Genomic DNA, 26,422 nt, shown 5'->3' with positions numbered 1-26,422 from the left:
TCACAGTCTCCCTCACCGCCCGGGGAGCTGCTGCGTGGAGGGTTGCAGCTGGGCCCCCTGTGCTCTGAAGAAGGTGGTGGGAGGAACAGAGAACAGTCCCTAATTTTGTGAGAACTAAAACGTGTGGGAATATGAGCGATTATCCAGAGAACCCTCCAAATACAGAGGTAGGGCCATAGGAGAAATTGTGAAGGCGCAGAGCAGGTGGGTCTCACCTGGCAGGTAGGACTCCTCGCAGGAAGTGAAGTGAAAACTTGCAGAACAGGTGGAGAGGAGAGGGTTGCTCTTTCCGGGAAAGGGTACAGGTATGTGAGGCCCTGGCCAATTGGAGGAACAGAGGATTTTAACCTCCGTGCAGAGGCCGTGGCTTGCCCAGGCCCTCCCTGCGTGTCCCCGGCTGGGGCACAGATGTGGGATCCCGGAACTCCAGGGGGGAGGGAGGCTCCTGGAAGGGCCTGCAGCCCTCACACTGTGCTCCCTCCGCCTCGCAGGACTGCCTGGCCCGCCTCCTCTCCCCCTGTGGCCCCGTCCCCTGTGGAATTGCAGGGGAAGCCCGAGCTCACCGAGAGCCCCAAGGAGCCAAAGTCGAAGTTTTTTCACCCCAAGCCTGTTCCGGTGAGCCTCCATTCCTGGGGTCTGCAGCATGGGGGCAACAGGGTTAGGGCAGGGTCCCCCTGAGGGGACGGTGAAGCTGGGTGGCCGTGGGACTTTCTAGGCCAGACATGTGGTCCAGGAGGGCTGGCAGGTAAACCGCTCCACTCTTACCCCAGACTTGCCACTTCCTTTGGCTTCCTGCTGCCTCTTTCCAGGGTCCTGAAAGCTCAGGGTCCATCTCTGCGCCCGGCCTGAGGGCCTCCCTGAGCCCCACTGTCATTGCCCTGTGGCCTGGGGCCCACGCCCCCTGCTGCAGTGGAATTGGAACTATATGTGCCCTGTGTGTCCATCCATTCCTGGCCCGGGGTCAGCACGCTGTTCCCCGTCCCTCCCATAACGGAAAATGGCCTGGTGGGAACGGGCACAGTGGGTAACTAGGGCACAGAGGGCAACTGGGGGCACAGTGGGTTACTGGGGGCTAAGGTGGGTAACCGAGGGCTCAGGTGGGTAATGGGGGCATGGGCTAACTGGGGGCACGGTGGATTACAAGGGGCATAGGCGGGTAACTAGGGGCTCAGGTGGGTAACTAGGGGCTCAGGAGGGTAACTAGAGGCTCAGGTGGGTAACTAGGGCACAGTGGGTAACTAGGGGCTCAGGAGGGTAACTGGGGGCACAGTGGGTAACTAGGGGCTCAGGAGGGTAACTGGGGGCACAGTGGGTAACTAGGGGCTCAGGAGGGTAACTGGGGGCACAATGGGAAACTAGGGGCTCAGGAGGGTAACTGGCACACAGCCATCCCGCCTGTGGAGTAGGACAACCTCCTGGTTATCTTCACGTTCAGGGACAGCCCTGCACCTCTCCGCTGGTCCGGTGACAAGTCCGGCTGAGGGCAGGGGCATCCCACGTGTCTGGCGTGAGTAGCTGGGAAAACGGAAGGACCCAGCGCTGTGACATCTCCCTCCCTCCAGGGCTTCCAGGTGGCCTACGTGGTGTTCCAGAAGCCGAATGGGGTGTCGGCTGCCTTAGCCCTGAAAGGCTTTTGCTGGTCTCGACAGAGAGTCACCCCGTGAAGAGCGGCATTCACAGTCAGTGCAGCCGGGGGGATGGGGGTACCTACTTCCCGGGCCCTGGGTGGGTGGGTGGGGGTCCTTGTGAGGCAGCATCGCTGTGTTCACTTGCCCTGAGAGCAGCGTGTGGGAGGTCTGAGCCTGGCAGGGGGTGCGCACAGTGGGGGACCAGCTGCGACCGCCAGAACCTTCCTTACCGAAGAACCCTGGCCAGTCTCCGTCCCTGTGGCCCGGGTGCGAGGAGCCAACTGGCCCGGTGGGTCGTGGGGTGGCCGGCAGGGCGCTGAGGAGGCCTGTGTGCCTCGCTCCCTCCCTCAGAGTGGGTCAGTGACTACACAGACTCCGTGCTGGACCCGGAGGCCCTGCGAGTGGAAGTGGACACATTCATGGAGGCGTACGACAGGGCGGTGGCCGAGGTAGGGCTTCCCAGGCGCCGCACATCACTGTCGCTGTGGGGAAGGCGGTGCCATGGGTGCGGGGTGGCTCCTGAGGGGTGGGGGAGGCCGCGGACCTGGTCACCATGTAGAGTCTAGACGCCCCTTTCCGTCACCTGAGCTGCTGGCGACTAGTAGCTAGGTCTGTAGAGGGGGCAGTCCGAGGCTGGAGGAGGCAGCAGCATTGGCATGTCTGCCCCCCGCCACCCCCCGCTTAGGCACCCACACTGCTGGGGGCGGAGTGGGCAGCAGGTGCCCTTGGGTGCCCAGCTTCTTCCCAACCGGCTCCCGAGGCTGCAGGCGAGTCCCTGGTGCCATCACAGGGTCATGTCCTTGCTGGACGAAGCTAAGGCCAAGGAGGAGGAAGGGGTCCCGGACGATGAGGGCTGGGTGAAGGTGACGCGCCGTGGCCGGCGGCCCGTGCTGCCCCCGACAGAGGCAGCCAGCCTGCGGGTGCTGGAGAGGGAGAAGCAGAAGCGCGCCCGCAAGGAGCTGCTCAACTTCTAAGCCTGGCAGCACCGCGAGACCAAGATGGAGCATAAGGGCGCGCCCCAGCCCCTCGGCCACCCAGCCCATCGGCCAGCCCCACTAGCCTTGAGCCCCAGCTGCCGGGGCAAGGCCTGTGGCCAAAGGCTTCCCAACAGGCTTTGGGTTGGGGATCCCAGCCCAGCAGCACCTGTGTGCTGGTCCCACTTTGCTCCCTAGAGGTCGCGGTGGGGTCCTCTGGGTTACTTAGGGCTGTAGAGGCACCCGGGGTGTAGGACCCACAGCCAGACCCCTGAGCAGTTGTGCTGGGCCAGACTGCAGGAGGCGGGTCTCGGGTGCGGCTGTGGTGCAGAGGCTGCTGTGGAGAGTGTGTGTGTGGCCAGGTGGGCTAATGGGGGGCAATGGGGTGCAGCTCCCGCGGGCACGTTGTCTGATCGCGGCCGTTCCCCCTCCCCCTCGCGCCCCAGATCTTGCGCAGCTGCGTAAGAAGTTCGAGGAGGACAAGCAGAGGATTGAGCTGATGCGGGCCCAACGCCAATTCCGTCCCTAGTGAGCCGCACGGACAGGGTGGTGAGGGTGGCCAGCGAGAGCACGAAGGCCTGGAGGCTTCCCGACTGCCCAGGCCCGGCAGCTGCCACGTCAAACAGCACCAAGAGTGAGCCCACAGGCGGCGGGCAGAGGACAGTGCCGCCCTCAGTCCTTGTCTGCAGCAGCCCCGAGCCCGGAGCTGGTGAGCCTGCCCAGCATGAGGACTGGGCTCTCAGGAGCCACGGGCCCAGGAAGTGGTTCCTTCTGCTCCTGTCTCCTCCCAGACTGTCTGGATCTTCCACCAAAAGCTAAGTGTCCGCCATGTTCTCCCCGTACCCCTCAGTGGCCAAGCCCCGCACCCGTGAAAGCCTCAAAGGCAGTGAGAGAGGAAAGGACAATTTATTCATCCAGGCGGGCACAGGAAAGGCTGCAAGAGCTGCTGGCGGCAGGCCGGGCGGCCTATCTGGCCCTTCCTGCGCTCCCAGCTCACTGCCGGGTTCTAGCCACAACACAGACAACCCGAATGCAGACACGGTCTCCCCTGTGAACTCACAAATGTGGGAGACAAATGTCACCCCACACCTCTGCTCTGCCAGCTCATGCTGCCCAAGATCAATGAGGCCCGGCCCCATCGCTGGGCGTCCGGTGGTGAGTGGTGAGCACCAGGTCTGAGTGGCCCCAGGCCCAGGGCTACAGCCGGGCTGGGATCCTGTTCCCGCTCTGTAAGAAGGAGCCAGTGATACCGGCCACGTGATCCGGTTGGTTCATGTGCACATAGTGGTTGCCTGGAACTTCCACATACTGGAACCGCTGGGGAAGGGAGGGGACAGGTGGTGAGGGGTGGCCCAGGTGGTGGCTCCAAGGGCCCGTCTGGTGGGGCTTTCCTGGGGTCTGGGGCCCCCCTGTGGTGGTTGGAAGTGTGCCTGGGTGACTCAGGCCTGGCTCTAAGTCCAGGAGAAAGGCCTCCTGGGAGGGAAGTGTGCAAGCCCTGGGGCCCTGGGCCTGCTGAGCTGTGAGCTTGGGGAAGTAGGCTGGGCGGGGCAAGTGGCGGTGCTGCTGGCTCTGCGGCCCGCCTGGGAGAAGAACCAGCAGCTTTTCACTCTGCTCCTGCCTGGAAGGGGCCGCCGATGGCCACCCAGCCACTCAGGCTTCCCGTTTCCGGGGCAGGTGTGCATGGGGGAACGACGACCGTTTCCTGCCAGGTGCTCCCCAGGGACAGTCACAGCACAAGTCCCAGCCCTCCAGCTCGGGGGCCCACCCCCACCTGCAGCCAGCACCCAATGAGGGGACTGGTCATCTGTTCCCATTTGGGACCCTAGGAAACTGGGATGGCCGCTGCCTGAGTCGGGCTTGGCCCGGTGGGGGTGAGGACAATAAAATCGGGAGAGTCTGCCAATAAAAGTCTATTCTGTGCTGATCTGCATGTGACCACAGCTGGGAGTGAGGCCTGGTAGCTCCCGGAGGGTCACCTGGTGGACCTGGGGCTGAGCCAGACCAGGGGCCCCAGTGCAGGAAAGATGGCGTGCCCTAGCTGGCTTATCTCAGTGGTTAGAGCGTCGGCCTGTGGACTGAAGGGTCCGAGGTTCAATTCCGGTCACGGGCACACATCAGGGTTGCAGGCTCAATCCCCAGTAGGGGGTGTGCAGGAGGCAGCCAGTCAGTGATTCTCATCATTGATGCTTCCATCCCGCTCCCTTCCTCTCTGATATCAAAAGAAGAGGTAGCGCCCTAGCTGGTTTGGCTCAGGGGATAGAGCATTGGCCTGCGAACTGAAAGGTCCCAGGTTCAGTTCCGGTCAAGGGCACATGCCCAGGCTGTGGCCTTGATCCCCAGTGGGGGACTTGCAGGGGGCAACTGATCCATGTTTCTCTCTCATCATGATGTTTCTATCTCTCTCTCCCTCTTCCTTCCTCTCTGAAATCAATAAAAATATATTAAAAAAAAAAAAAAGAGGTAGCATGGCGGAGCACAGAGGGCATGATGCCCCCTCACACCCCAGCCACCCTGAGACCCACACCTACCTCTCCTAGGGCGGATTTCAGCGTGTCAATTATGAAAAGCAGGCGCCCCGTGACAGTGTCATACTCTCCCCTCACGTCAAAATATCCTTCGGTTGCTCTGGAAAGCAAGAAACCAGGGTTCCTCTCAGGTCCGCTTCCAACAGTGCCCTGCACCCTGGCCGGGGCTACCCTCCCCCTTGGGCACAGCTGGGTCCCATTGAGTTCAAGTTTAAGTCAAGATTCAGGCCCTCAGTACCCACCCACACTTGAAGTCCCAGTTTGCCCGGGGTCACAGCCAGTGGATGTAGAGGCAGTGAACGGCTCGAGTCCGTACTTTTTCTTTTAAGTTTTTCTTAATTGACTTTTAGAGAGAGAAACGTCAGTTAGCTGCCTCCTGCATGCTCCCTACTGGGGATCCGTCCTGGGCATGTGCCCTGACGGGGAATCAAACTGGTGAACATGGGTACGTGGGATGATGCTAAACCACTGAACTACACTGGCCGGGCTTTCTTTAAAAAAAAAAAAAGCTTTACTGAGACAATTTCACCCATTTTAAGTGCATAATCCCATGGTTTTAAATATGTTCAGATGTGCACCCACCAGTAGTCAATTTTAGAGCATTTTCATCACCTCAAAAACAACCCCAAACCTGTGTCCTCCCACACACCACTGCAGGTCCAGCCCACCTTCTGCCCCTTTCTCCGTCCCTGGCTTGCGGGGGAAGGGAGTCCCGTGGTGTGGACTCCGCGCTGCCTTCCACGGAGCCCAGTGCTTTCAGGGACCCTCTGCTCTGGTCGTGTCAGTGCGCCCTTCCTTTTTAGGGCAGAAACAGCCCGTGGTGGGCCGGCATCTGGGCTGCCCCACCTTGTGGTTATGGGAATCTGCACCATCCTGCACCAGTGTGGGCCTCACTGGGGCTGCCCCTAGACTGGGTCTGCCAGCCAGAGGGCCCTGTGCTAACTGCTTGAGAGACGCCAGACTGTTGGCCACCGTGGCCCCACCAGTGGACAGCCCCATCGCTCTGAGGGCCGGGGCTCCGGCCATCCTGCTGGCCACACTGCGCTCAGGGGAGAGTAGCCACCCTGGCGGGTGTGCAGGGTGTGGATGTGCGTGTCTGAGTGCCTGCTTCCTAGGCCCTGTGCTCGGCACCGGAGACAGAGGTGTCCCTGGGTCACAGATCCTGCCGTGGGCGTGTACGATGCATGACTGCAGGGTGTGTGGGGGTGTGTGGCATGTCGGCCACATTAAAGGATGTTAGCCGCTGTGAGACCCTAAGGTGCAGGCCGGGGCGAGAAAGGCAGACAGGAGCTGCAGCAGAGGCCTGGGAACGGGAGGGGCCCCGGTGGCTACAGGGTGGGGTGCCCTCCAGAGTCCCTGTTGGAAGCTGTGCTGCCCAAGCCCGGCGATGCCTTTGCCTTCCTGCCACGCACCAGCTGCCGAGGGCCCCCCCAGCCTGTGGCCGTGGGGGCTGGGACCGCACGCCTGGGAGACCTGCAGGTTCCCCTGCTCACGGCGCGGCTGCTGGCTCAGACTTACTTGACGAGCAGGACGTGGGCCTGCAACTTCTTGATGGCGTGCACACACAGCTCCTTGCTCATGAAATCAAAGGAGTGCTCTGGCTAAAGAGACAGGAACCACAGTGAGTCATTTCTAATCCTCACCCGAGGCTATGTTTTCTGCTTTGAGATATATTTTTATTGATTTCGCTGCCTCCCTCATGCCCCCGACTGGGGACTGTCTGAGCCAGCACCCAGGCATGTGCCCTGACAGGGAATCAAACTGTGACCTTCTGGTTCGATTCCTGGCCGGGCTCAACCATTGAGCCACACCAGCGGGCATTAAAAATACATATTTTTTTAATTGCTCTAGCTAGTTTAGCTCAGTGGACAGAGTGTCAGCCTGGGGACTGAAGGGTCCCGGGTTTGATTCTGGTCAAGGGCACAATCCCGGGTTGCTGGCTTGATCCCTAGTATGAGGCGTGCAGGAGGCAGCCGATCAATGATTCTTTCTCATCATTGATGTTTCTCTCTCTCTCTCCCTCTGCCTTCCTCTCTGAAATCAATGAAAAGATATATTTTTAAAAATATATTTTATTTATTTGAGAGAGAAACACCAATGGGTTGCCTCCCATACGCACCCCAACCAGGGATCAATTCTACTTCCTGGGTATATGCCCTGACCAGGAACCTAACTACTGACCCTTCAGTGCCTGGGACGATGCTCCGACCCACTGGCCAGGCACCAGGCACTGCTGAGGGTGTGAGACCTGTCTCCTGAGGGCCCTGGGGAGCCTGGTGGGGCACCTCACCCACCTACCCCAGGACGGAGCCCAGGGCCCAATCACACGCCCTTCCCAACAGGCCTCACTGCACACGAATGAGGCTCTTCCCCCTAAATCTCTCTGGGCTCGCGGCTGCCCATCCAGGCGATGTTTCCCAGACTCTTACAGCCAGGTGTGGCCGTGCGACTGAAGGCAGAGCGGTCTGGGCTGCTTCTGGGCCTAGATTTTAGGTCTCAGGTGTGGCGCCTTCCCCCCCCCTCTCCTGGGCCCAGGCTGCCCTGCAGTGCTGCCCTGCCAGCCTGGCCCTGGCTCTGCCAGCACAGCCCGCCTGCCTGCTCGGACAGTTGCCGTGAGAAGTTTGCTGGAGACACAGTGCAGAATGAGTGCCCCTCGGTGCCCAGTCCCTGCTGGCCTCCCACACAGCCCTGACCACCGTCTCTGACCACTGCGATGTCTAGGCCTGTGCTGCCCCAGTCACCCCCCGCCGCCGGGGACTGTGGTGCTGGAAGGGGAGCTGGTCCAAACTGGATGCGCTGCTGTGTGACTCGCACACTGGACTTGAAAGACTAATAGGAAAGGAGTCAGCTACCTTAATGTTTCCTGTTGACTACGTGCTGAGGTGACAACACCTTGGGTACCCTGAGTTAAAAATATTCACCGGGATTTCACCGGTTCCTCTCTGCTCCTTTCACATGGCTACTGGGGAGGTGCAATGAAGGAGGCTCACATCATACTTCCGTCGGCTGGTGCTCTAGTCGGAGCCCTCTGAGGGCACCGGGTCTCCTGTGTCTGAGCTCAGCGCGCAGCCTGACAGAGGGGGTCAGGGTGTACTCGGTGGGTTCATTCACGAAGGCTCCCGGAAGGACCCGCTAAGTCACTGTGTTCATGGCGGTGAAGACACGATTCCTATGAACACACGCTGGCCACAGCCCCCAAACTCACTGCCCTGCTCTGCCCGGACCCCTCCCGGCCTTTTCCAACTCTCTCACTAAGATAGCCTTGGGTGCTCTCCACAACAGGCTCCCGTGTCCCTCCCGGATGCATGGGGTAGCCATGCCGTGGGCCTTCTCCAGCCATAAAGGAAGCGTTCTGCCACACGGCACACCACGGTGAACCTGGAGGACGTATCTCAGTGACATAAGCCAGACACGAAGGCCACACCCGCATGACTCCACTGACAGAACGTGGTCACCAGGTGCTGGGGTGCGGGAGTACGTGGTTCCTGGGGAAGGAGTTAATATGGGGAGATGTGGCATGTTGGGGTGGTGATGGTTGCCTGGCAACATGAGTTTATGCCTCTGAGTGGTGTCCTTACAAATGGCTGCCAGTGATAAATACCGTGCTGTGTGTATCTCACCACCAGAGAGGCCGACGGAGCGGGAAGGGAGAGGAAGGCTGGGCACTCACCACGGCGATCCTCCGGTCACTGCTCAGCACCAGGCCTGGGAGGGAAGCAGACGGTGCCGGTCAGGGCAGGGGCCTCGCCTCCGCTGCCCTGGGAGCCTGGCCCTCTCGTCAGGGCTCACTTCTTCAGCCTGGACTGGCAGGGACCATCCCCGACCTCCCCTGGGGTTCAGCTGGGGCAGAGCTCCTCCGCCACCACCGGGCCACCCCGGGGCCTCCCTGGCCACCTCAGAGGGTAGCGCAGAAGGACGGACATAGGACAACTCCCTCCTGGCCTCAGAATCTCCGAGAACCTTAAGTGACCCTGTGGGTCTTCAAACACCATGAAGTTCCCCACAGTGAAGGATCACATCGCCTCTCGTCCAAGAGAAATGGAGCAAAAAGGAAGGTTGGAGGGTGGAAAGGTTGGCGAGTGATCCCGGCTCCAGGCCGAGCCCGGGTTCTCGGCCGCAATCCCGATGGTGGACAGCTCGGCCTCACCAGGGAGGGCGGGTGCCACATAAGCCGCCTGGCCATGTCCCCTAGAGCAATGGCCGCAGGGAGGGCCGGGTAGGGTGGCTCAGCTGGTTAGAGGTTGTCCGGTTTCGCCAAGGTTGTGGGTTTGATCCCCGCTCAGGGCGCATACAAGGCTCAACCAATGAATGCATTAAGCGGAACAACAAATCAATGTTTGTCTCCTTTCCTCTCTCTCTAAAATTAATTTTTAATAAACTAAAACATCAATCGACCCATCAATGCATCCGTCCATCAATAGCCACCACCTTATAGAACTTCCTTTGGTGGTTTGGAAAAGAAAAACAAAACTGTGTGAACTCTCAATGACAAAAGTGCGAGGAGCATCTTTGGTGCTGATACGTGGTCTCTGAGCCCAGTTCCTGACACAGCCCCGGATTCCTTGGAGTTTCCTGAGTGACGGGATGGGAGGGGTCCCCTGAAAGACGAAGCTGTGCTCCGGGGAGTGGGGAGAGCTGGGATCCAGTTAATCAGTCAGGCCTGTGTGATGAAACCTCCATACAGTCCCTTGGAGCACAGCACCTGACCTGAGAGGCAGGCCTGAGAGCCCCAGGCCTTCCCCCCGCAGCTGCCATGTGACTGGGCCTGTGCTGTGTCCTTTACAGTGAACCAGGGGTGAGCAAACATTCTCCTGAGCTCTGAGCCATTCGAGGAAATGATTGAACCAGGGGTGTGGGAACGCCAGTCCTAACCAGTTGGTCAGAGTACAGGCGACAGCCTGGTGTGGGCATCTGAAATGGGAAGGAAGGCCCTGGGCCCTCCCTCTCTGGCCTCAGTTTTCTCATCTGCAAGCGAAGGGGCCTCAGCCCTGAGGTCCCTGTTGTAGCCCCGGGCTGGGACAGGAGGCAGCATGGCTGCTGGGAGCGCAGAGGACCAGGGGCCCGAGAAGTGTCGCCACCCCAGCCAGCAGGCCCCGGCAGAGGCTTTCTGACTACTAAGGAGGCCCAAGGTCAAAGGTAAGAGAATAAACCTCAGAAAACCTTTCAACCCGCTCCCTCCCTCTTCCTCTGCGGGGCCTGCCTAGGCCAAGGTCGCAGACTCCGGCCAGCAGTGCCACTCACATGGCGGCGGGCCGTGCCAGCAGCTGCTGGTCGTGGGAAACGCAGAATGTTGCCAGGTCTCCCCTTTTTCAACAGGAACTGGAAATTCCATTTTTACACAAAACCTTTCTGTTTTATAGATGAACAACCTGTTCAAAATCCCCTCCAGGCCCAATTTTGGGGTTTAACCTACACAAGTGGAACCAATCCTGCCCGCAACCCCGGGGCCACGCAGCCTGTGGGGCGGGCACTGCGGTCAATAGGGAACCAGAGCTGGGTCCTCCCCTTCAGGCCAATACCTCCAGCTGTTCCCAGAGGCCTAGGGCCTAGGCCAGTGGTCGGCAAACTCATTAGTCAACAGAGCCAAATACCAGCAGTTCAACGATGGAAATTCCTTTTCAGAGCCGAAAGCCGCCTTCTGCGCATGGGCCATGAAGTTTCAATCGCACTGTACGTGCGTGCCCGCCCGTGGTATTTTGTGGAAGAGCCACACTCAAGGGGCCAAAGACTGCATGTGGCTCGTGAACCGCAGTTTGCCGACCACTGGCCTAGGCCTTCCCAGACAGGATGCAAATAAGAAGGTAGCCAGGGACCCGCCCTCCCTTCTGCTCACAGCCCCCTGGTTCTCCCACAGGCCTTTGGGGCACCTCTCCTCGGGCCACCTCCCTCCTGGATGTCCTGTGACCTCGCCCTCACCTGCACCACTTTGCTCTGCTCAGAAGTCACCTTCTCCATGAGGCCAACCCAGCCCCTTCTGCCTGAAGGTCACACTGCAAGCTCCGCCCACCCCTGCACCTCCCCTAGGTCACCATGCTCCGCATCCCGCTAGCGCTGGCCTCACCGAGGGAGAGTGCGCACAGCCCAGGGCCACCAGAAAGCTAGGACAGAGGCGTCCACAGAGTCTGTCACAGCCCTGCCAGCACTTGACCTGGGGTTTCTGGCCTCCAGACTGAGAGGTAAGCCGCCCCGTCTGGAATTGGTAACGGCAGCCCTAGGCAGTGAACACAGAGTTCAGAGGTCAGGTCCAGTGATGGAGCCGTCCCAGTCCCCTGCCCTGCTCCACGACGGATGGGGGCTGTCAGGGTCTCGGGGACTGGCTGGGGTGTAGGGGTGTAGCTCCCCCTATATCACCACCCCATGCCCGTGGCATCTGGGAACCCGCTCGGTCTTCTTTTAGGTGAACCCGGGACCCAAAGGGCCACGACCCCTGCAGAGGGGCTGGTCCCAACACCCTGATCCAGCAACTGCCACTCCGCCCTCCTCTCCCACCCCCAGTCACCGGTCAGCGTCTGTGCTCATCACCGCACGTGACCCTGCCTGGCCTAGTCGGCTCGGTGCGTCCCGATTAGCCCACTTCTGCTCCAGGGGCCCCTCTGGGCCTTGCACCTGTGTGGGCACATCGGGGAGCCTGGCCCAGCCCTGTGCCCTGACTCCCTCTTTCCATGAGGATCTGCAGGGAGGGCCAGGCAGAGGCTCAAATGACAACTGATCATCCCCCCAACAGGTCAGACTGGCAGCCGAGGGAAAACAGTGCCAGGTCCTGTCCAATCCATTTGGCCTCTGGTTTCTGGGAAACAATACAAGAGAACAGGCCTCTGGCTTCTCTGGAGCAACTGAAAATTGTGGCCAGACTGGGCCCGAGTTCCTCCCATAAGAACAATGGGCTGGGCCAGGTCCACAGCCCCCACCTCCCCATCGGCACTCTCCCAGCAGCCGATTAACCCCGCAACTTGGCCAGTGCCCACGGCTTTGGGTTCTTGACCCCTCGGTACTTGATAAGCTGCCGTCACACTCAGCTGGCACGGGCACCCGCACAGCGTTTGGTCCCGAGATGCCTGCCCATGCCGCCCACAGGAGCGGCCTCCAGGGTGAGCAGCGCTGTCTGCGGGCACAAGTCACTGGGCCTTCCCCAGCCTCAGTTTCTCCTGCTCCTGGGCTGGGACAGGAGGCAGCATGGCTGCTGGGAGAGCAGAGGACCAGGGGGCCGAGGAGTGTCACCACCCCAGCCAGCCACTGGGACCCTCCCCGACCTCCCCTGGGACCCTCCCCGACCTCCGTCAGGCGGAGCAGAGGGCAGTGGAGGATGAACGGAGACACTACTCCGAAAGCACACAGGACCGCCTGGTCCAGGACCAGCTTAGTCATTATGGCTCCTCACCAAGAGCCGAGCCCGTGAGCGGCCTTGGGCGGGGAGCGCCTTACCTGTGGGCACCTGGGTGGCTCCCCGCTGCAGCAGCAGCTTCCCGCACTCCTCGCCCACAGGTCTGTTCTTCAGGAACCTGGGGAGACGGAGGGTGCTGGATGCCTTGGGTCAGGAGGGGCTGATGGGAAGGAGAGGGCAGGGGAAGGGAGGCCCCCCCGCAAGGACGCAGGCGGGTGGAGGGCATGTTCACATCCGTGGGGGTGGGGTGTTCCCCCTCCTCAGACACCAAATACTCAAGGAGCCCTGAGGCGTCAGCACTTTCCCCTCCGTCCACACCCAGGGCTGCTGAGTCCTGTGCGCAGGGCACACAGGCATTTGGCTGAGTGTGAGCGCAGCGGGCTGGCCAGCCGGTGCATCCCAGAGCTTCCTCACCCACCGCTCCTGCTCTGTCCCAGCCCTTGGTGGGTGACCTGGCATTGTGCAGATCCCAGGCCACACACAGGGTTTCCAAAACTAACAACAAAGGACACTGTCCCTTTCCCTCCCCACCCCAAGCAATGTAGCAGCATAGCTCCGTTCTGTGTGTGTCTGTGTCTGTGTGTGTGTGTGTGTAAGAGAGAGAGAGGGAGGGAGAGAGGTGGGACTCCTCTTGTCTACCCAGGCTCAGACAGGTGCTGGAGGCACAAATGTGACAGCCAGCTGTGCGGGCGCAGGGGTCAGGACAGGCTGCCAGAGGAAGTGCCATCTGGCTGAGGCCCAGAGGAGGAGGGCAGTGAGCCAGGTGCAGGGACAGGTCTGGGGAGGGCCGCAGGGGGAGCAAAGGTGCTGAAGGAGAGAGTGCGCAAGGGGAGAGCGTGGGCATGGCTGCACAGGGGAGAGTGAGAGGCAGATGCAGTTGCAATGGTGCCAGGGAGCCTGAGGCCCAGGTGGGCACAGAGAGAAGCAGGCTTGGTGTGGACTTGCCACCGAAGCACCTTCCTCCGGCCCCGTGACTGGCTCCCTCCATGTCCTCCCACCGTCTCCCCCAACCCGTCTCGCCCATGGTGTCCATGGCGCCCACCTCTGCAGCATCTCCTCAGGGCTGAGCGCATGCGAGGGCTCCTTGGCGGCCTGCTCCAGCAGCAGCGTGTGCTCTAGCACCTTCAGCTTGTAGGTCAGCAGGTTCTCCAGTTCCTAAATATTCATTGTTCTCTGGGCAGCGCCCTCCAAGCAGATAAGGGACCCACCCCTCCCCCAGCCCAGGCTCTGCCCTCCCCAGCCCCTGGGGATGCCTTCTGAACCAGTGCGGGTTTGCGCAGGATCGGGCACTGTGTTTGTCTACTGAGCGGGTAAAGCAGATCAAACAGCGAGAGTGGCGGCCACCCATCTCCTGGGACCCTCACGATAACCACGGACGAGGCACCGAGCCTTCACCGAGCACTTGCTATGCCGGGATTGGGCGTGTCGCGATAGCAAAGACACCGTGGTTCCTGCCTTACCGAGTGTGTGGTCACTTAAGGGACAAGAAAACTGAAGCTGACGAAGGAGTTGTGCCACAGCCGAAGAGCCGAGCCCTCGGAGCAGGGCAACGTCAGAGCTGCAGGGCGCCCCCCAGGGCTCCGAGTCCCCTGACCATGAATGCCCTCCACCTCTCCTGTATGGACTGATGCTCCAACCGACCGAGTCACACTGGCCAGGGCCCAACCCGTCATTTTGAACAGGTGAGAAAACAGGCCCAGAGAGGGGGAGTGAGTGCCCGGGTCACACAGCAGGCATAGGGCAGGGAGGGCTCAATGCAGGGACAGCACTGGCTGCTGTCACTGGTGGCGGTGGGGGAGGCGTCAGCACTTTCCCCTCCGTCCACACCCAGGGCTGCTGCGTCCTGTGCGCAGGGCACACAGGCATTTGGCTGAGTGTGAGCGCAGCGGGCTGGCCAGCCGGTGAGTCCCAGAGCTTCCTCACCCACCGCTCCTGCTCTGCCCCAGCCCTTGGTGGGTGACCTGGCATTGTGCAGATCCCAGGCCACACACAGGGTTTCCAAAACTGATAACAAAGGACACTGTGTCCCTTTCCCTCCCCACGCCAAGCAATGTAGCAGCATAGCTCCGTTCTGTGTGTGCGTGTGTGAGAGAGAGAGAGAGAGAGAGAGAGTGAGAGAGAGGGAGGCGGACTCCTCTTGTCTACCCTCTGCCACTCCCCCCCACCCCCTTCTACCCACCAAAGGAGACAGTGCCCAGGGCCCTGCCTGGGACCTGGGTCCCCCCGTGACAGCCCCATTCTTACATTAGAGTCCGGTGCAAAAGGGGATGAGTCCAGCAAGATAAGTTTATCCACCATCTCGGGGAACATACAGGCAAACTACGATGCGGCACAAAAAGGGAAGAATGAAGAGGAGAGGACCTGGAAGGGAGAGGGACTCATACTTTCCCCTGCTGTTTCCTCAAACATCTCTCAGGCTGGGGCAAGGCTGCTGACCGAGGCCGGAACAAGACCTTCTATCCCTCAGGGCACCTTCCTCTCCCCTGCCCACCCCGTCCGCACCCAGCACCAGCTCCAAACCCCGAGGGTGGCTGCGTCCTGGGTTCCTGTTTGCCACAGTGATTACTGCTGGGATCTGCACAGCCAGCTGGCACAGCTAACAAAACGCTGATCCAACCCCGGTGACCCCAAGGGCCGTTCCTGTGCCAGGTAACTTCTTCTTCCGCTCCTGCTCTCCCACCCCACTTGCAGGAGCACCCACGGTGGCCGAGGTCATCACTGCAAAGCCTTCCACTCACCATTCCGCCCACACTGCCACCTAGGAGACAGACAGCACTGGGCTGATGCTGGCAGCAATCCCAACCCGCAGCCCTTCCTCCAGCTCCTCCCACCAGTGACGCGGCTCCCTGTTTGCTGTCAATCTTGGGGCTCCCTCCCTGGGGCCAGATGGCCCCCTCATCAGACCTGACCACTCAGGGGGCCCGATTTCCCTCATCAAATTTGGAGAAAACTGCCCAGCCGGTATGGCTCACTGGTTGGATGTTGACCTATGAACCAGGAGGTCACGGTTCGATTCCCACTCAGGGCACATGCCTGGGTTGTGGGCTCGATCCCCAGTTGGGGGGCGTGCAGGAGGCGGCCAATCAATGATTCTCTGTCAGCATTGACATTTCTCTCTCTCTCTCCCTCTTCCTCTCTGAAATCCATAAGAATATACATTTTAAAATTAAGAGACAACTACCTAAGGGCCATCTGTGCTTCCAGGGAGTTACCTGAGTCCAAAGGCCACAGTGTCCAAAGGTCAATGTCGAATGAACCCTTCATTTCCCTTGAAGTTCCCAGAAGTGCAGGGGAAAGGGCCCTGAGTACCAACTCCTCCCGCTCCCTCCATCCCACCGCAGGAGCCCTGCCCCGTCCCGGCCCAGTGCACTCACCAAAACTGTGGCCCAGGATGGAAAAGCGATCCCATTTCAAGGCTGAAAGCACAGAGCCAGGTGTGGGGGGCCAGCTTCCCCACCTCTGTCCCAGCCCCTGGGGCGCCCCCCTCAGGAGACCAGGCTAAGGGTCCGGGCTGCACTGCAGGGAGGGACCCCGCAGGAGGAAGTGAGCCCTCCTGCAGGCCTCCTCCAGCTTCCCTGTCACCCATGGATTCCAGGCAGAGCTGGGGCCTGATGCAGGTCACCCCCAGGCCAGCCGTGCTTCCTGACTACCACACTCACTCCCACACTGAGAGGGGGTGCCCCCGCTCCCCAACACACACTCTGCCCCTTACTCACCTGCCGAGACTCTCCGGATCTCACCCACGAAGTTTTGATAGTGATAGGGAAGACCTGGGCTGTAATGGGATGAGAGCCCGTGACCCCCGAAATCCATGGCCAAGTAGTAAAAGTCTGAGATGGCGGTAAGAGGGAGGAGAGGTGTCTGACTCTGCCTCTCCCCTGCTCACTCCCCACAGCGCAGCCCCTCGCCCTGGCCTTCTCCTGCCCAGCCCACCTCTTGGGAGGAGAGGGATGAGTCTGTCGAAGGAGTTGGCATTGTCCAGCCAGCCATGCAGGCAGAGAACCGGGGAGCCCTTCTGGGAGCCCCAGGCTTTGGCAGCGATGTGGCCCCAGGGCACAGCCATCTTCAGCTGGGAGAACAGACCTGAAGGAGCCAGGAGCTCAGTCCGGGAGCCCCACTGCTGAGCCCTTGGTCTGGGCCTGGCCCCTCACCCCCATGTGTGCAGGGCATCAGCGATACCCAGGATTCCTGTGCTGCCCCCCACCGTCGCCCCCCCGCCGGCGGTTACAGGGAGAGACCCTAAGGTGGGCCCTGGAGGTGGGCGTGGGGATCCCCAGAGGCAGGGAAGATAAACTGGGTCACTAAATGAGGAAAACCTTGGAAGGGCTTCACCACTGAACTTTCTAGAATAGTCTGGGGGCTGGCTAGCTCTGGGCTCTGCCACTTGCTGCCTGTGCAACCTTGGGCAAAGTTCTGAAAACCCAGCCTCGGTTTCCTTTTCTGGAAACCGGAGTAAACAGTGATAATAATAATAATAATAGGCAACATTTACTGAGTCTTTACTGAGATCACGTAAGATGAAGTGGCCCACCTCCCACATCTTCACAGTAAGTTATACATTCATCCGTTCAGCCACACAGATATTAAGGTTGGTTCTTAATATTAAGCACCCTCCCTCCGCAGACCGGGAAACTGAGGCATGGGGGGTGCAGTACAAGCCCCAGGTCAGGGAGGGAGAGCTGGAGCCAGGGTTCACGCAGGACCCCGCCCTCACCCCGCCCGACGCTGCCGCCTGCGGTCGGGGCTGCCTGCTCCACCGCCCGGAGCGGCCCCTTTACGCTGCTGCCCTTCCCACGGGGTTGGGGGTCCTGCACGCCCCTAAACTGCCATGAGCTTAACTTGTCTAACTGGGACTCCCGAGTCCTCCCACCAACCACCGCTGCCGGCCCGGCTCGGAGATGCGACGCGAGGGAGGACGGCGTGGCCGGCGAACCCTCCCCCTCCTGCCCTCCGCGGTCCCTCTGAGTGGGTGGGCGGGTGGCAGCGCGCGAGTGGCCTCCCCATCCCGCTCGGGTGTAAGGGTCCCTGGACAGGGTGTCTTCACCCATAGTCGCGTCCCTTGATCGCGCGGCGGCCGTCGCTTCACGCGTTGAGGTCGCTCCCAAGAGCACAGACGCCTGTTCAAGCCCTTCCCGGGCCCAGGCAACGCCTCCCGGTAGGCCCCGCCCCGGTCCACGGCCCCGCCCTTGCCCACCTCCTGGTCCCGCCCCGCCCCGGCTATGGGCCAGGCAGGACCTGCGTCCGGGCTCGAGGACCCTTCTGGCGCCCTGTGCCAGCTCTCCGGCCTGTCCCATGCAGCGCCCGCCCCCGGGGCGCCGCGTGCGGTAGGAAACTGGGCTCGTCGCGGGGAGGCTGTGAGCCGGGCGGCGGGAGAGCCCGGGATTGGTGGCCCAACGGCCTCCAAAATTCCAGGCTCTGTCCAGGCCTCGTTGCAGGAGTGGGGAGGCTCTGCTTGGCAGGTGGATGATGGGACCCGGGTCCCTGGGCTGTGCCCAAGGCCTCCGACCCCGCGGGGGAGCTGGAGCGGCAGCTGGGGAAGCAGCCGCAGGGATCTGGGCAACCCCTGGACCCTCATGGGCCTGCACCTTAGGGCTGAGTGTGGGGTGACTTTGGTTTAATGTCCACCGGAGCTTCACCGCGTTCCTACCGTGGCCTGGGCCCTCGGCACTCAGCGCCTGGCAAGAACCAGCCTTAATATTGGTTGTAGGGTTGAATGGATGAATGGGCTGAGTCACATATGTTATCATCTGTTGGGAATGGCTAAAGGCATTTTCCCATACCTGAAAAGGATGATTGTTTGCTGCCAGACAGCTCAGGGCATCTTAATCTACATGTTATTGCTTCCTACTGGCCAAACACCTGAACAGTCTTAGGCTATTCCCCATTCTGACAATGCACTCTGTAGATGAAACCCTACCCTTTGATGTGTATGTCTCCACCTTGCCTTAGGACTACTTGTGTTAATAAAAAGCAAGGGGTCCTGAGACAAGGAGAACTTGGTTTCTTCAGCCAAGCTCCTTGGTTTCTTCTGCCCGCCCCCATCCGCCTTTCAAAATTATGTTTTGTCAATGGACTCTATATTAATTTACACACAGCCCCTTCTCCAGATGCTGAACCCTTCCAGATGCCGGATTAAGGCCACAGGTGCTAAATGGCGTCCAATGTCCGGCATTACTGGGGAGAGAGCTGTGCAGTGAATTCTCCCTGGGGCTGGGGCTGGGGCAGATCCGGAACACAGGACACGGGGCTGGGAGGTTGTGCCAGGGGAGCCAGAATGTAGGGAAGGGGCTGCATGTGGGGCTAAGGAGTTTGGACTTTATTTTGAGGGGATGGTCTTGGGAGACTTGGCAAAGCCATTTCTTTGAGGGGTTCATGCACAGTGGTGTCCATGAGTTCCAGAAATGTTTTGGGTATCACAGGCCCTGGGGAGACATATGGGAAGATGAAGGGTTGTGGTCTGGAGTTGCTACGGGCTGAGATTAGGTGCAGACCCTGCCTGAACTGGAGTCAACAAGCTCCTCCTGCCTGATCGAAGGGCCTGCGCTCTATATCGTCCGGATGTTGGGGTGTGGGCTGGAGTATTTGGAATGGCATCACCTTTACATGAAACTGTTGTAACCTGGAAGACAGAAACTTAACCAGAAGACAAAAAAGGCACAAACCAATAATGAAAGACGGCGAATAGTCCCTAATGGACCAAGGAACGCAACAAAAGCCGGATTCCTAAGGCACGTGCTGGTGCAGAAGGAAAGAGGTTTTATTCAGGAGCCACACAAGAATGGCGGGTTCCCTCGCCAAGACCAATCTCTCTTCCTGCTCCAGCCTGCCATTCTTTTTTTTTCCTTTTAAGATATTTTATTGATGTTTTACAGGAAGGAAGGGAGAGGGATAGAGAGCTAGAAACATCGATGAGAGAGAAACATCAATCAGCTGCCTCCTGCACACCTCCTACTGGGGATGTGCCCACAACCGAGGTACATGCCCTTGACCGGAATCCAACCCGGGGCCCTTCAGTCTGCAGGCCGAGGCTCTATCCATTGAGCCAAACCGGTCAGGGCAAGCCCGCCATTCTTACAGGGAAAGGGAGGGGAGAGCATTTTCTCTATCCAATTTTCTTGTTAACTGTTGGTGCACTCCAGTTCTGTCCATCATGTTTCTGGCTTTCCCTGTGCTCAGTGTAAGACCTTCCCCTGCAGCCTGGTGGCCAATGGGGAGGACTCCTTCCTGCGGGGCTAGCGCCGGGCCTGCTAAAGGGCTGTTGACTAAAGGAAACAGTAGCAACCACAGCGGCCTCAGGTGTGGCAGGCAGGTCTGAGCAACCTCGGGAGGGAGGCTACGTTTGGCCTTGGCACCACATCTTTACCGGGCATCTCCCTCACACAGCCCCCCACGGCCCTGGGGACCAGATGTGAGGCCCTCCGTCCAGCTCGGCGTCATCCCTCCACCGGACCGAGCGTCCACCAGAGCTGGGCTCCGTCCTCTCATCCTTCTCGCCATCACCTCGTCCGGGCTGCGCGTGAGCCCTGCCCTCCCCCTGGGCTCCCGTTTCTTTATTCTCTTTCTATTGTATTGAATTTATCGGGGTGACATTGGTCAATACCATTACATAGGTTCCAGGTGTGCAGTCCTAGGACACATCGTCTGTGTATTCGGTGGTGTGTTCACCACCCCAAAGGCTCCTGGTTCTTGTCTCAAGGAATTCCCGCAGGTGACACTGCGGCTCCTTCCCCTTTTAGAGTCTGGAAAAGTCTCCAGCTGAAGGCGGCACCGCTCAGAGGCCCTCGGACGGGCTCCAGAGAAAGACTTCACCCCAGCCCCAGGCTGCAACTGCCGAACCCAGTTGAGCGCTTCATCCAAGCCGCAGCCGGGCCGGGTGGGAGTGGGGGCGGGGGTGGGGGCGGGGCGGAGGCCGGGTGGGGGTGGGGGTGGGGGCGGGGCGGAGGCCGGGTGGGAGTGGGGGCGGAGGCCGGGTGGGGGCTGTGGTGGGGCGGGGGTGCGGGCGGGGCGGAGGCCGGATGGGGGTGGGAGCGGAGGCCGGGTGGGGGCGGGGCGAGGGCCGAGTGGGAGTGGCGGCGGGGGAGGAAACGCTGCCCACGGGCTGAGGTTCAATTCGATTCCACTCGATCCTCTCGCCCTTCCCTTCGGATGGATTCATGGCGTTGATTTGCTGCCAGGTGCCCACGGGGACGCGGGGAAGGCGGGCTGCGCGCCGGTACTGGGGCGGGGAGAGGGGTCAGCGGGAGATCCCGCACGTCCTTGGGGTCCGCGGTGGGGGTGCGGGTAGGAGTGGGGGCAGGGCGAGAGCGCGCAGGCGGCACCCGCCCGGGGAGGCAACAGAAGCTGCGTGTGTGCGTCCTCACGTGTGTGTTGTAGGCGGCCTCGTGTGTGTGTGTGTGTGTGTGTGTGTGTGTGTGTGTGTGTGTGTGTAGGCGTCCCCACTGCGCCCCAACTCCAGTCCCCCTCATTCTGAAACCCTGCGGGGGCCGCGTCTCCATCCCGGTCGAGACACGTGCGAGTTGTTTTAGCGAAAGAGCTTCCACACGTGAGACCGGCGGGGCGGCGTCTGTGGGAGGCTTTTGGGGAGTCAGAAGAAGAGCCGCCCTTTCGCAGACCCCCAATTCGGCCTCTGTGAGCGGCTCGGGCGGCGAGGCGGTGGGCCGGGTGCGAGGATGGAGGCGGCGCCGCGGAGTTTGAAGTGAACGCGAGCAAAACGGGGACGGACGCGGCGAGGGGCGCAGGGGATCGCGAGCGGGCAGCCGCCCAAAGCCGGGCCGCGGGACCTCGGGCGCCCCCTGTCGGCGCCCCCTGTCGGCGCCTCGCCTGGCTGCAGCCCTGCCCCTGGCCCGCGCCACCAGAGCCTCTTCTAAGGCGCGCTGTCCTTGGCACTTAGGCTGCTCCTGGTTTGAATGAAAGAGAAAGGGACAGTTAGCCCCCTCCCCCAACCCCCTCCTTGTGTGAGAAAATGGAGAGAAACGCAGACACTTCGGTGGAAGTTTCCAAACGTTTTTGGCTCAGGGACCACTTCAGGGTCAACAATTGTAAAGAACATGTCTCGTCTTTCCACCTTGCCAAGTCTTAAGGCGCTTCCTTGTCCGTAGGATTGGATGATAAAGCATTTCATGGAAAACTGTAAGAAGCTGCTTCCTGAACATCTAGAGGTGCAACCCTGGTCCCTGACCCGGCACCCTGTTTGCTTTCCCCACTCACCCAGTTTGCAGTGGTTCTGTTTGTCTGTGGCTGTTTTGCCTAGTCTGTCAGCACCACTGACTTGTCACCTTAGACTGAGTCCCGGCCACTTACCCTCTCTCTGCCTCAGTGTCCACATCTCTGGCTGGGCCTGCGCAGAGCTGGCTCTCAGCAAGGGGGTGTTGGAGGCAGGAGCCCCCAGCAGCTGTGGTAGCACCCGCCTTTGGTTTTCTGGCATCTCTGCGCCCGGGTGCCTCTCCCCCGATCTCCTCCAGGGCCCACAGGAGTGGGTCAGTGTTCTCCAGTCCACACGGAGTCTGCACGGTGCTGCGTGTCTCACCTGGACCGACATTCAGTGCATATAGTTTTTGACCAGCCACCAAATCCTTCCCCAGAATGTTCTGGAATCAGGTGTGCAATGAGAAGTGGCTGTGTCGGACCCGACCCTGGCTGGGCCTCGCTGGGCCACTCTGGACCCAGCACCGTGTCCTCCTTTATGGTGGGGCGTAGCAGTCCTTCCCTCCTTAGGAATTGTGAGGTATGTGAAGATTAAGTGAGAGGAACATGGCTACTGAGCACTTGCTGTGTCCCGCACGCTTCTGGGACCTTGTATTGAATCATTGAGTCAATGAGATCATGCCAGTACGAGGCCTGGCTCGGTGTCTGGCATAAAATAAATGGTAGATGAAAATAGCTTTAAAATTTTTTCAATATATTTTTATTTTTATTAAATATATTTTACTTATTTTTTACAGAGAGGAAGGGAGAGGGATAGAGAGTTAGAAACATCAATGAGAGAGAAACATCGATCAGCTGCCTCCTGCACACTCCCTACTGGGATGTGCCTGTAACCAAGGTACAAGCCCTTGACCGGAATCGAACCTGGGACCCTTGAGCCCACAAGCCGACACTCTGTCCACTGAGCCAAACCGGTTAGGGCAATGTATTTTAATTTCAGTGAGGAAGGGACAGGAAGAGAGAGATAGAAATATCAATGATGAGAGAGGTTAGCAGTCCCACACTCCGATTGTTCCCTCAGCTCTAGGGGTGAGCAGTCCCACACCCCCGATTGTTCCCTCAGCCCTAGTGGTTAGCAGTCCCACACCCACCCCCCCATTGTTCCCTCAGCCGTAGGGGTTAGCAGTCCCACACCCCCCCCCCATTGTTCCCTCAGCTCTAGGGGTTAGCAGTCCCACACCCACCCCCCCATTGTTCCCTCAGCCCTAGGGGTGAGCAGTCCCACTCTGGCCGCCAGCAGGCCGTGCTCCACCCAGGAGCTGGGGAAGGACCCCTCTCACCTGTCCAGCCTCTGGCCCTGCGGGGCTGGGCTGGTAACCACTTGGCTCCAGCTCCGCCTCCAGCTCCGCAGGGCCTTCCTGCCTGGCTCCCTGTGCGCCCCTCTTCTAACAAGGACACCAGCCAGTGGATCCAGGCCCCCCCCTAAATCCCAGGTGATTTCAGGTGAAAGAACTAATTATGTCTGCCAAGGCCCCCTTCCCAAGGGAGGTCACATTCCCTTTCGTCCCCGGGGCCAGGCAGCCTGGAGCCTGTGCTTCTCCATGGCCCTGCAGCCTCCTCGGTCCTCTGTGGTCACCCCAGACCTCAGCACCCCAAGACCTCAGCATCCCCAGGCCTCAGCACCCCAGACCTCAGCACCCCAGACCTCAGCACCCCCAGACCTCAGCACCCCCAAACCTCAGCACCCCAGACCTCAGCACCCCACACCTGGGGCAGGGCTCTCAGGACTCCTCTGTCGGTCTGGGGGAGGGGCTGGGAGGTGAGCTAGTGTTGCCATAGCAGCGGAGAGTCACCAACTCTCTTTTCCTAGTAAACCCCCTACTTTGCCCTCTTCCTCCTTCAGCAATGTCCCCAGTGTTGTCTGATGAAAGGAGCTGAGAGGGGGAGGGAGCGGAGGTGCTTGTGGGGTAGAGAGGCCGCTACAACTGACCCTGCGTGCTAGGGAGCTCTTGCTAGTTGGGCCCGCCCAGGACCCTCCTCCCCTCCCCCACCGCTCACTCCCAAGCTTTGTTTTTCCGGTGGGAACTCCTGTCCCTGCTCCTCCCTCTGCTCCTTCCAGCTGCCTGGGCTCGGCCTCCCTCCCTGGGCCGGTGCCTTCCCCATGGCAGAACTTTGCTCTCTGGCCTTGCCGGGCCCCCTCCAGGTACAGCCCTAGCCCCTTTGGCTCAGTGGATGGAGCATCCGCCTGTGGACAACTGAAGGGTCCCAGGTTGGATGCTGGTCAAGGGCACATGCCCAGGTTGTGGGCTCGGTCCGCAGTAGGGGCCGTGCAGGAGCCAGCCCATCAGTGATTCTCTCTCATCATTGATGCTTCCATCTCTCTCTCCCTTTCCCTTCCTCTCTGAAATCAATAAAACTATATATTTTTAAACATTACCAGTACAGAGAAGGACATTACCTAATGAGAAAGGCCTCACTGCACCAAGAAGACATAATCCTAAATAGGTACTCACGGAACAGCAGAGCTACAAAAGGATGCAAAACCTAGCAGAATGGGAAGAACAGAAAATCCTCGTTTTTACGTGGAGACTCCAACTCCTCTTAACAACTGGTAGAACATTTAGAAGAAAGTCAGCAAGGATGTAGAACTTAACACCATCAACCAGGATCCCACCAACAGAATACTCCCCAACAACAGGACACACACTCTTTTCAAACGCCCATGGAACATACATAAAGAGAGACCATGGCCTGGGCCATACAACAAATCTCCACAAATGTAAAGGAACTGAACTTAGAGCGTGTTCTGTGGTCACCGTGGAATGAATCCCTGGGTTCAAGATGGAAACGTTTCCCTCTTAAGATCAGAGACAAAGATGTCCGCTTTTATCACTTCTATTTAACATTGTGTAAGAGGTTCTAGCCAGGACAATTCGGGTGAAAGGGAAAGCATCCAGATTGGAGAGAAAGAAGTAAAAGTATCTATCTGTAATGGCATGGTCTGTATACAGAAAATGCTAAGAAATCCTCCAAGAGATTACTGGAACCAAATAAGCAGCAGGGTTACAGGGTACAAAATCAATTGATAATAATTGCAATGAACAATCTAAAAACCAAAGTAAGGAAACGATTCCACCCCCTGAACCTGCCCCCAAGGTCCCTTTTCTCTGACTTCTTAGTGAGCCACAGCAGCCCAGCCTAGGCTCATTTCCCAGCCCTTCCTTGTTTCACTGTCCCAGCTTTAATAAACAGCCTCTAAAATTAAAAAAATCCACTTAGCATAGTGTCAAAAAGAATAAAATACTGACATGTAAATTTAGCAAAATAGCCCTAGCCAGTTTGGCTCAGTGGATAGAGCATTGGCCTGGGGACTGAAGGGTCCCGGGTTCCATTCAGGTCGAGGGCACATGTCCGGGGTTGTGGGCTTGATCCCCAGAAAGGGACATGCCGGAAGCAACCGATCAATGATTTTCTCTCATCATTGATGTTTCTATCTCTCTCTCCCCCGCTCTCCCTTCCTCTCTGAAATCAATAAAAAAAATTTTTAAAAAGGTTTTAGCAAAATAAATGCAAAACTTATATTTTGAAAACTGCAAAATATTGTTGAAACAGACCTAGTAACCAAAACAGTCTTGAAGAGAGTTGAAGGACTCACACTTCTGAGTTCAAACCTGAAACCACAAAGCTACAGTAATGAAGACAGTGTGGTGTTAGGGTAAGGATGGAAATATAGATGAGCCCTGGCCAGGGGGCTCGGTTGGTCCAAGTGTCATCCTGATCTGCCAAGGTTTCGGGTTTTATCCCGGTCAGGGCACATACAGGAATCAGCCAATGAGTGCACGGATAGGTGGAACAACAAATCGATGTTTCTCTCCCTTCCTCTAAAAAGTCAATTTTAAAATGTAAAAAAGTATATAGATAGATCAATAGAATAGAATGGAGAGTCCAGAAATAATGCCTCATCTATCTGGTCATTTAATTTTCAACAAGAGTGCCAAGACAGTTCAGTGTGGGAAAGAATCATCTTTTCAATAAATGGTTCAGCCCAGGCTGGTGTGATTCAGTTGGATAAGTGTCACATCGAAAAGTTGCTGGTTTAAAGGACTTATATGCATGCATGTAAGCCTAATCAATGGACACAGACAACAGGGGGGTGGGGGCATGAATGGGAGGTAGGGGGTAATGGGGAAGTAAGGACCCATATGTAATACCTTAATCAATAGAGAAATTTAAAAAAATAATCCTATCTAATATAAGTCCAATATGCAATTCAACCAAACAGTGGAACGACTGATGGCTATGTCCTGCACTGATGGGCGGGAGTGGGGGTGTGTGTGTAGATGCTCAGCACAGGAGCTGCCCCCTGGTGGTCAGTGTGCTCCCACAGGCGGAGCACTGCTCAGCCAGAAGCTGAGCTCATGGCTGGTGAGTGCAGGGGCAGTGGCAGGAGCCCCTCCTGCCTCCACAGCAGTGCTAAGGAGCAGCGAGCGAGCAGTAAGGTGCAGCAAGCAGGCAGGTGGTAAGGAGCGATGGGTGCCAGACTGTGAGAGGGATGACCGACTGCCAGCTTAGGCCCACTTCCCGGACTGCGAGAGGGCACAGGCCAGGCTGAGGGACATTGCCCCCCTGCGCTATATAACAACTGTGAATCGTGTCAGATGGGTACTAGATTGATCACAGTGATCTTTGTAAGAAATATAAATGTCTAATCACTATGTTGTACACCTGAAATTAATATATTGTATGTCATCTGTAACTTAAAAATAAATT

At 58.8% G+C, this 26,422-nt stretch overlaps 1 protein-coding gene, 1 long non-coding RNA gene and 1 pseudogene across 3 annotated transcripts; 2 read left to right on the top strand and 1 right to left on the bottom strand.

Moving 5' to 3' along the window:
• The first annotated feature begins 131 nt into the window (after positions 1-131).
• On the top strand, positions 132-3,506 carry LOC308244341 (ribosomal RNA-processing protein 7 homolog A-like; annotated as a pseudogene). Its single transcript has 6 exons — positions 132-167; positions 492-615; positions 1,563-1,679; positions 1,980-2,077; positions 2,435-2,633; positions 3,049-3,506. The product of its transcript is annotated as a ribosomal RNA-processing protein 7 homolog A-like (transcript).
• LOC308245175 (serine hydrolase-like protein) lies at positions 3,491-17,634 on the bottom strand. The gene is made up of 12 exons (XM_080662045.1): positions 17,553-17,634; positions 16,442-16,591; positions 16,225-16,338; positions 15,883-15,924; positions 15,247-15,266; positions 14,753-14,827; positions 13,551-13,663; positions 12,550-12,626; positions 8,798-8,832; positions 6,646-6,728; positions 5,131-5,227; positions 3,491-3,919 (listed from the first exon to the last, which is right to left on the bottom strand). Exons 1-12 carry the CDS (start codon positions 17,554-17,556, stop codon positions 3,800-3,802), a joined length of 930 nt encoding a protein of 309 aa, XP_080518171.1. The 5' UTR covers positions 17,557-17,634; the 3' UTR covers positions 3,491-3,799.
• LOC308245177 lies at positions 9,991-15,683 on the top strand. Its single transcript, XR_013960221.1, has 4 exons — positions 9,991-10,263; positions 10,982-11,303; positions 13,989-14,190; positions 14,925-15,683. It is a non-coding gene; the product is annotated as an uncharacterized lncRNA (long non-coding RNA).
• Positions 17,635-26,422: the final 8,788 nt, after the last annotated feature.

The sequence above is a fragment of the Plecotus auritus genome, assembly GCF_963455305.1.
Source record: "Plecotus auritus genome assembly, chromosome: 3".
NCBI classification, from domain to species: Eukaryota; Metazoa; Chordata; class Mammalia; order Chiroptera; family Vespertilionidae; genus Plecotus; species Plecotus auritus.
This window is presented reverse-complemented; position numbering and strand designations above follow the sequence as displayed.

What these genes read in the sequence shown, in the direction of transcription:
- LOC308245175 (XM_080662045.1), bottom strand. An exon ending in GATCCGGAGAGTCTCGGCAG is followed by an intron (nt 15,925 to 16,224) that starts GTGAGTAAGGGG and finishes CTGTGCTTTCAG; the next exon opens with CCTTGAAATGGGATCGCTTT. An exon ending in GTGGCAGTGTGGGCGGAATG is followed by an intron (nt 14,828 to 15,246) that starts GTGAGTGGAAGG and finishes GCCGCATCGTAG; the next exon opens with TTTGCCTGTATGTTCCCCGA.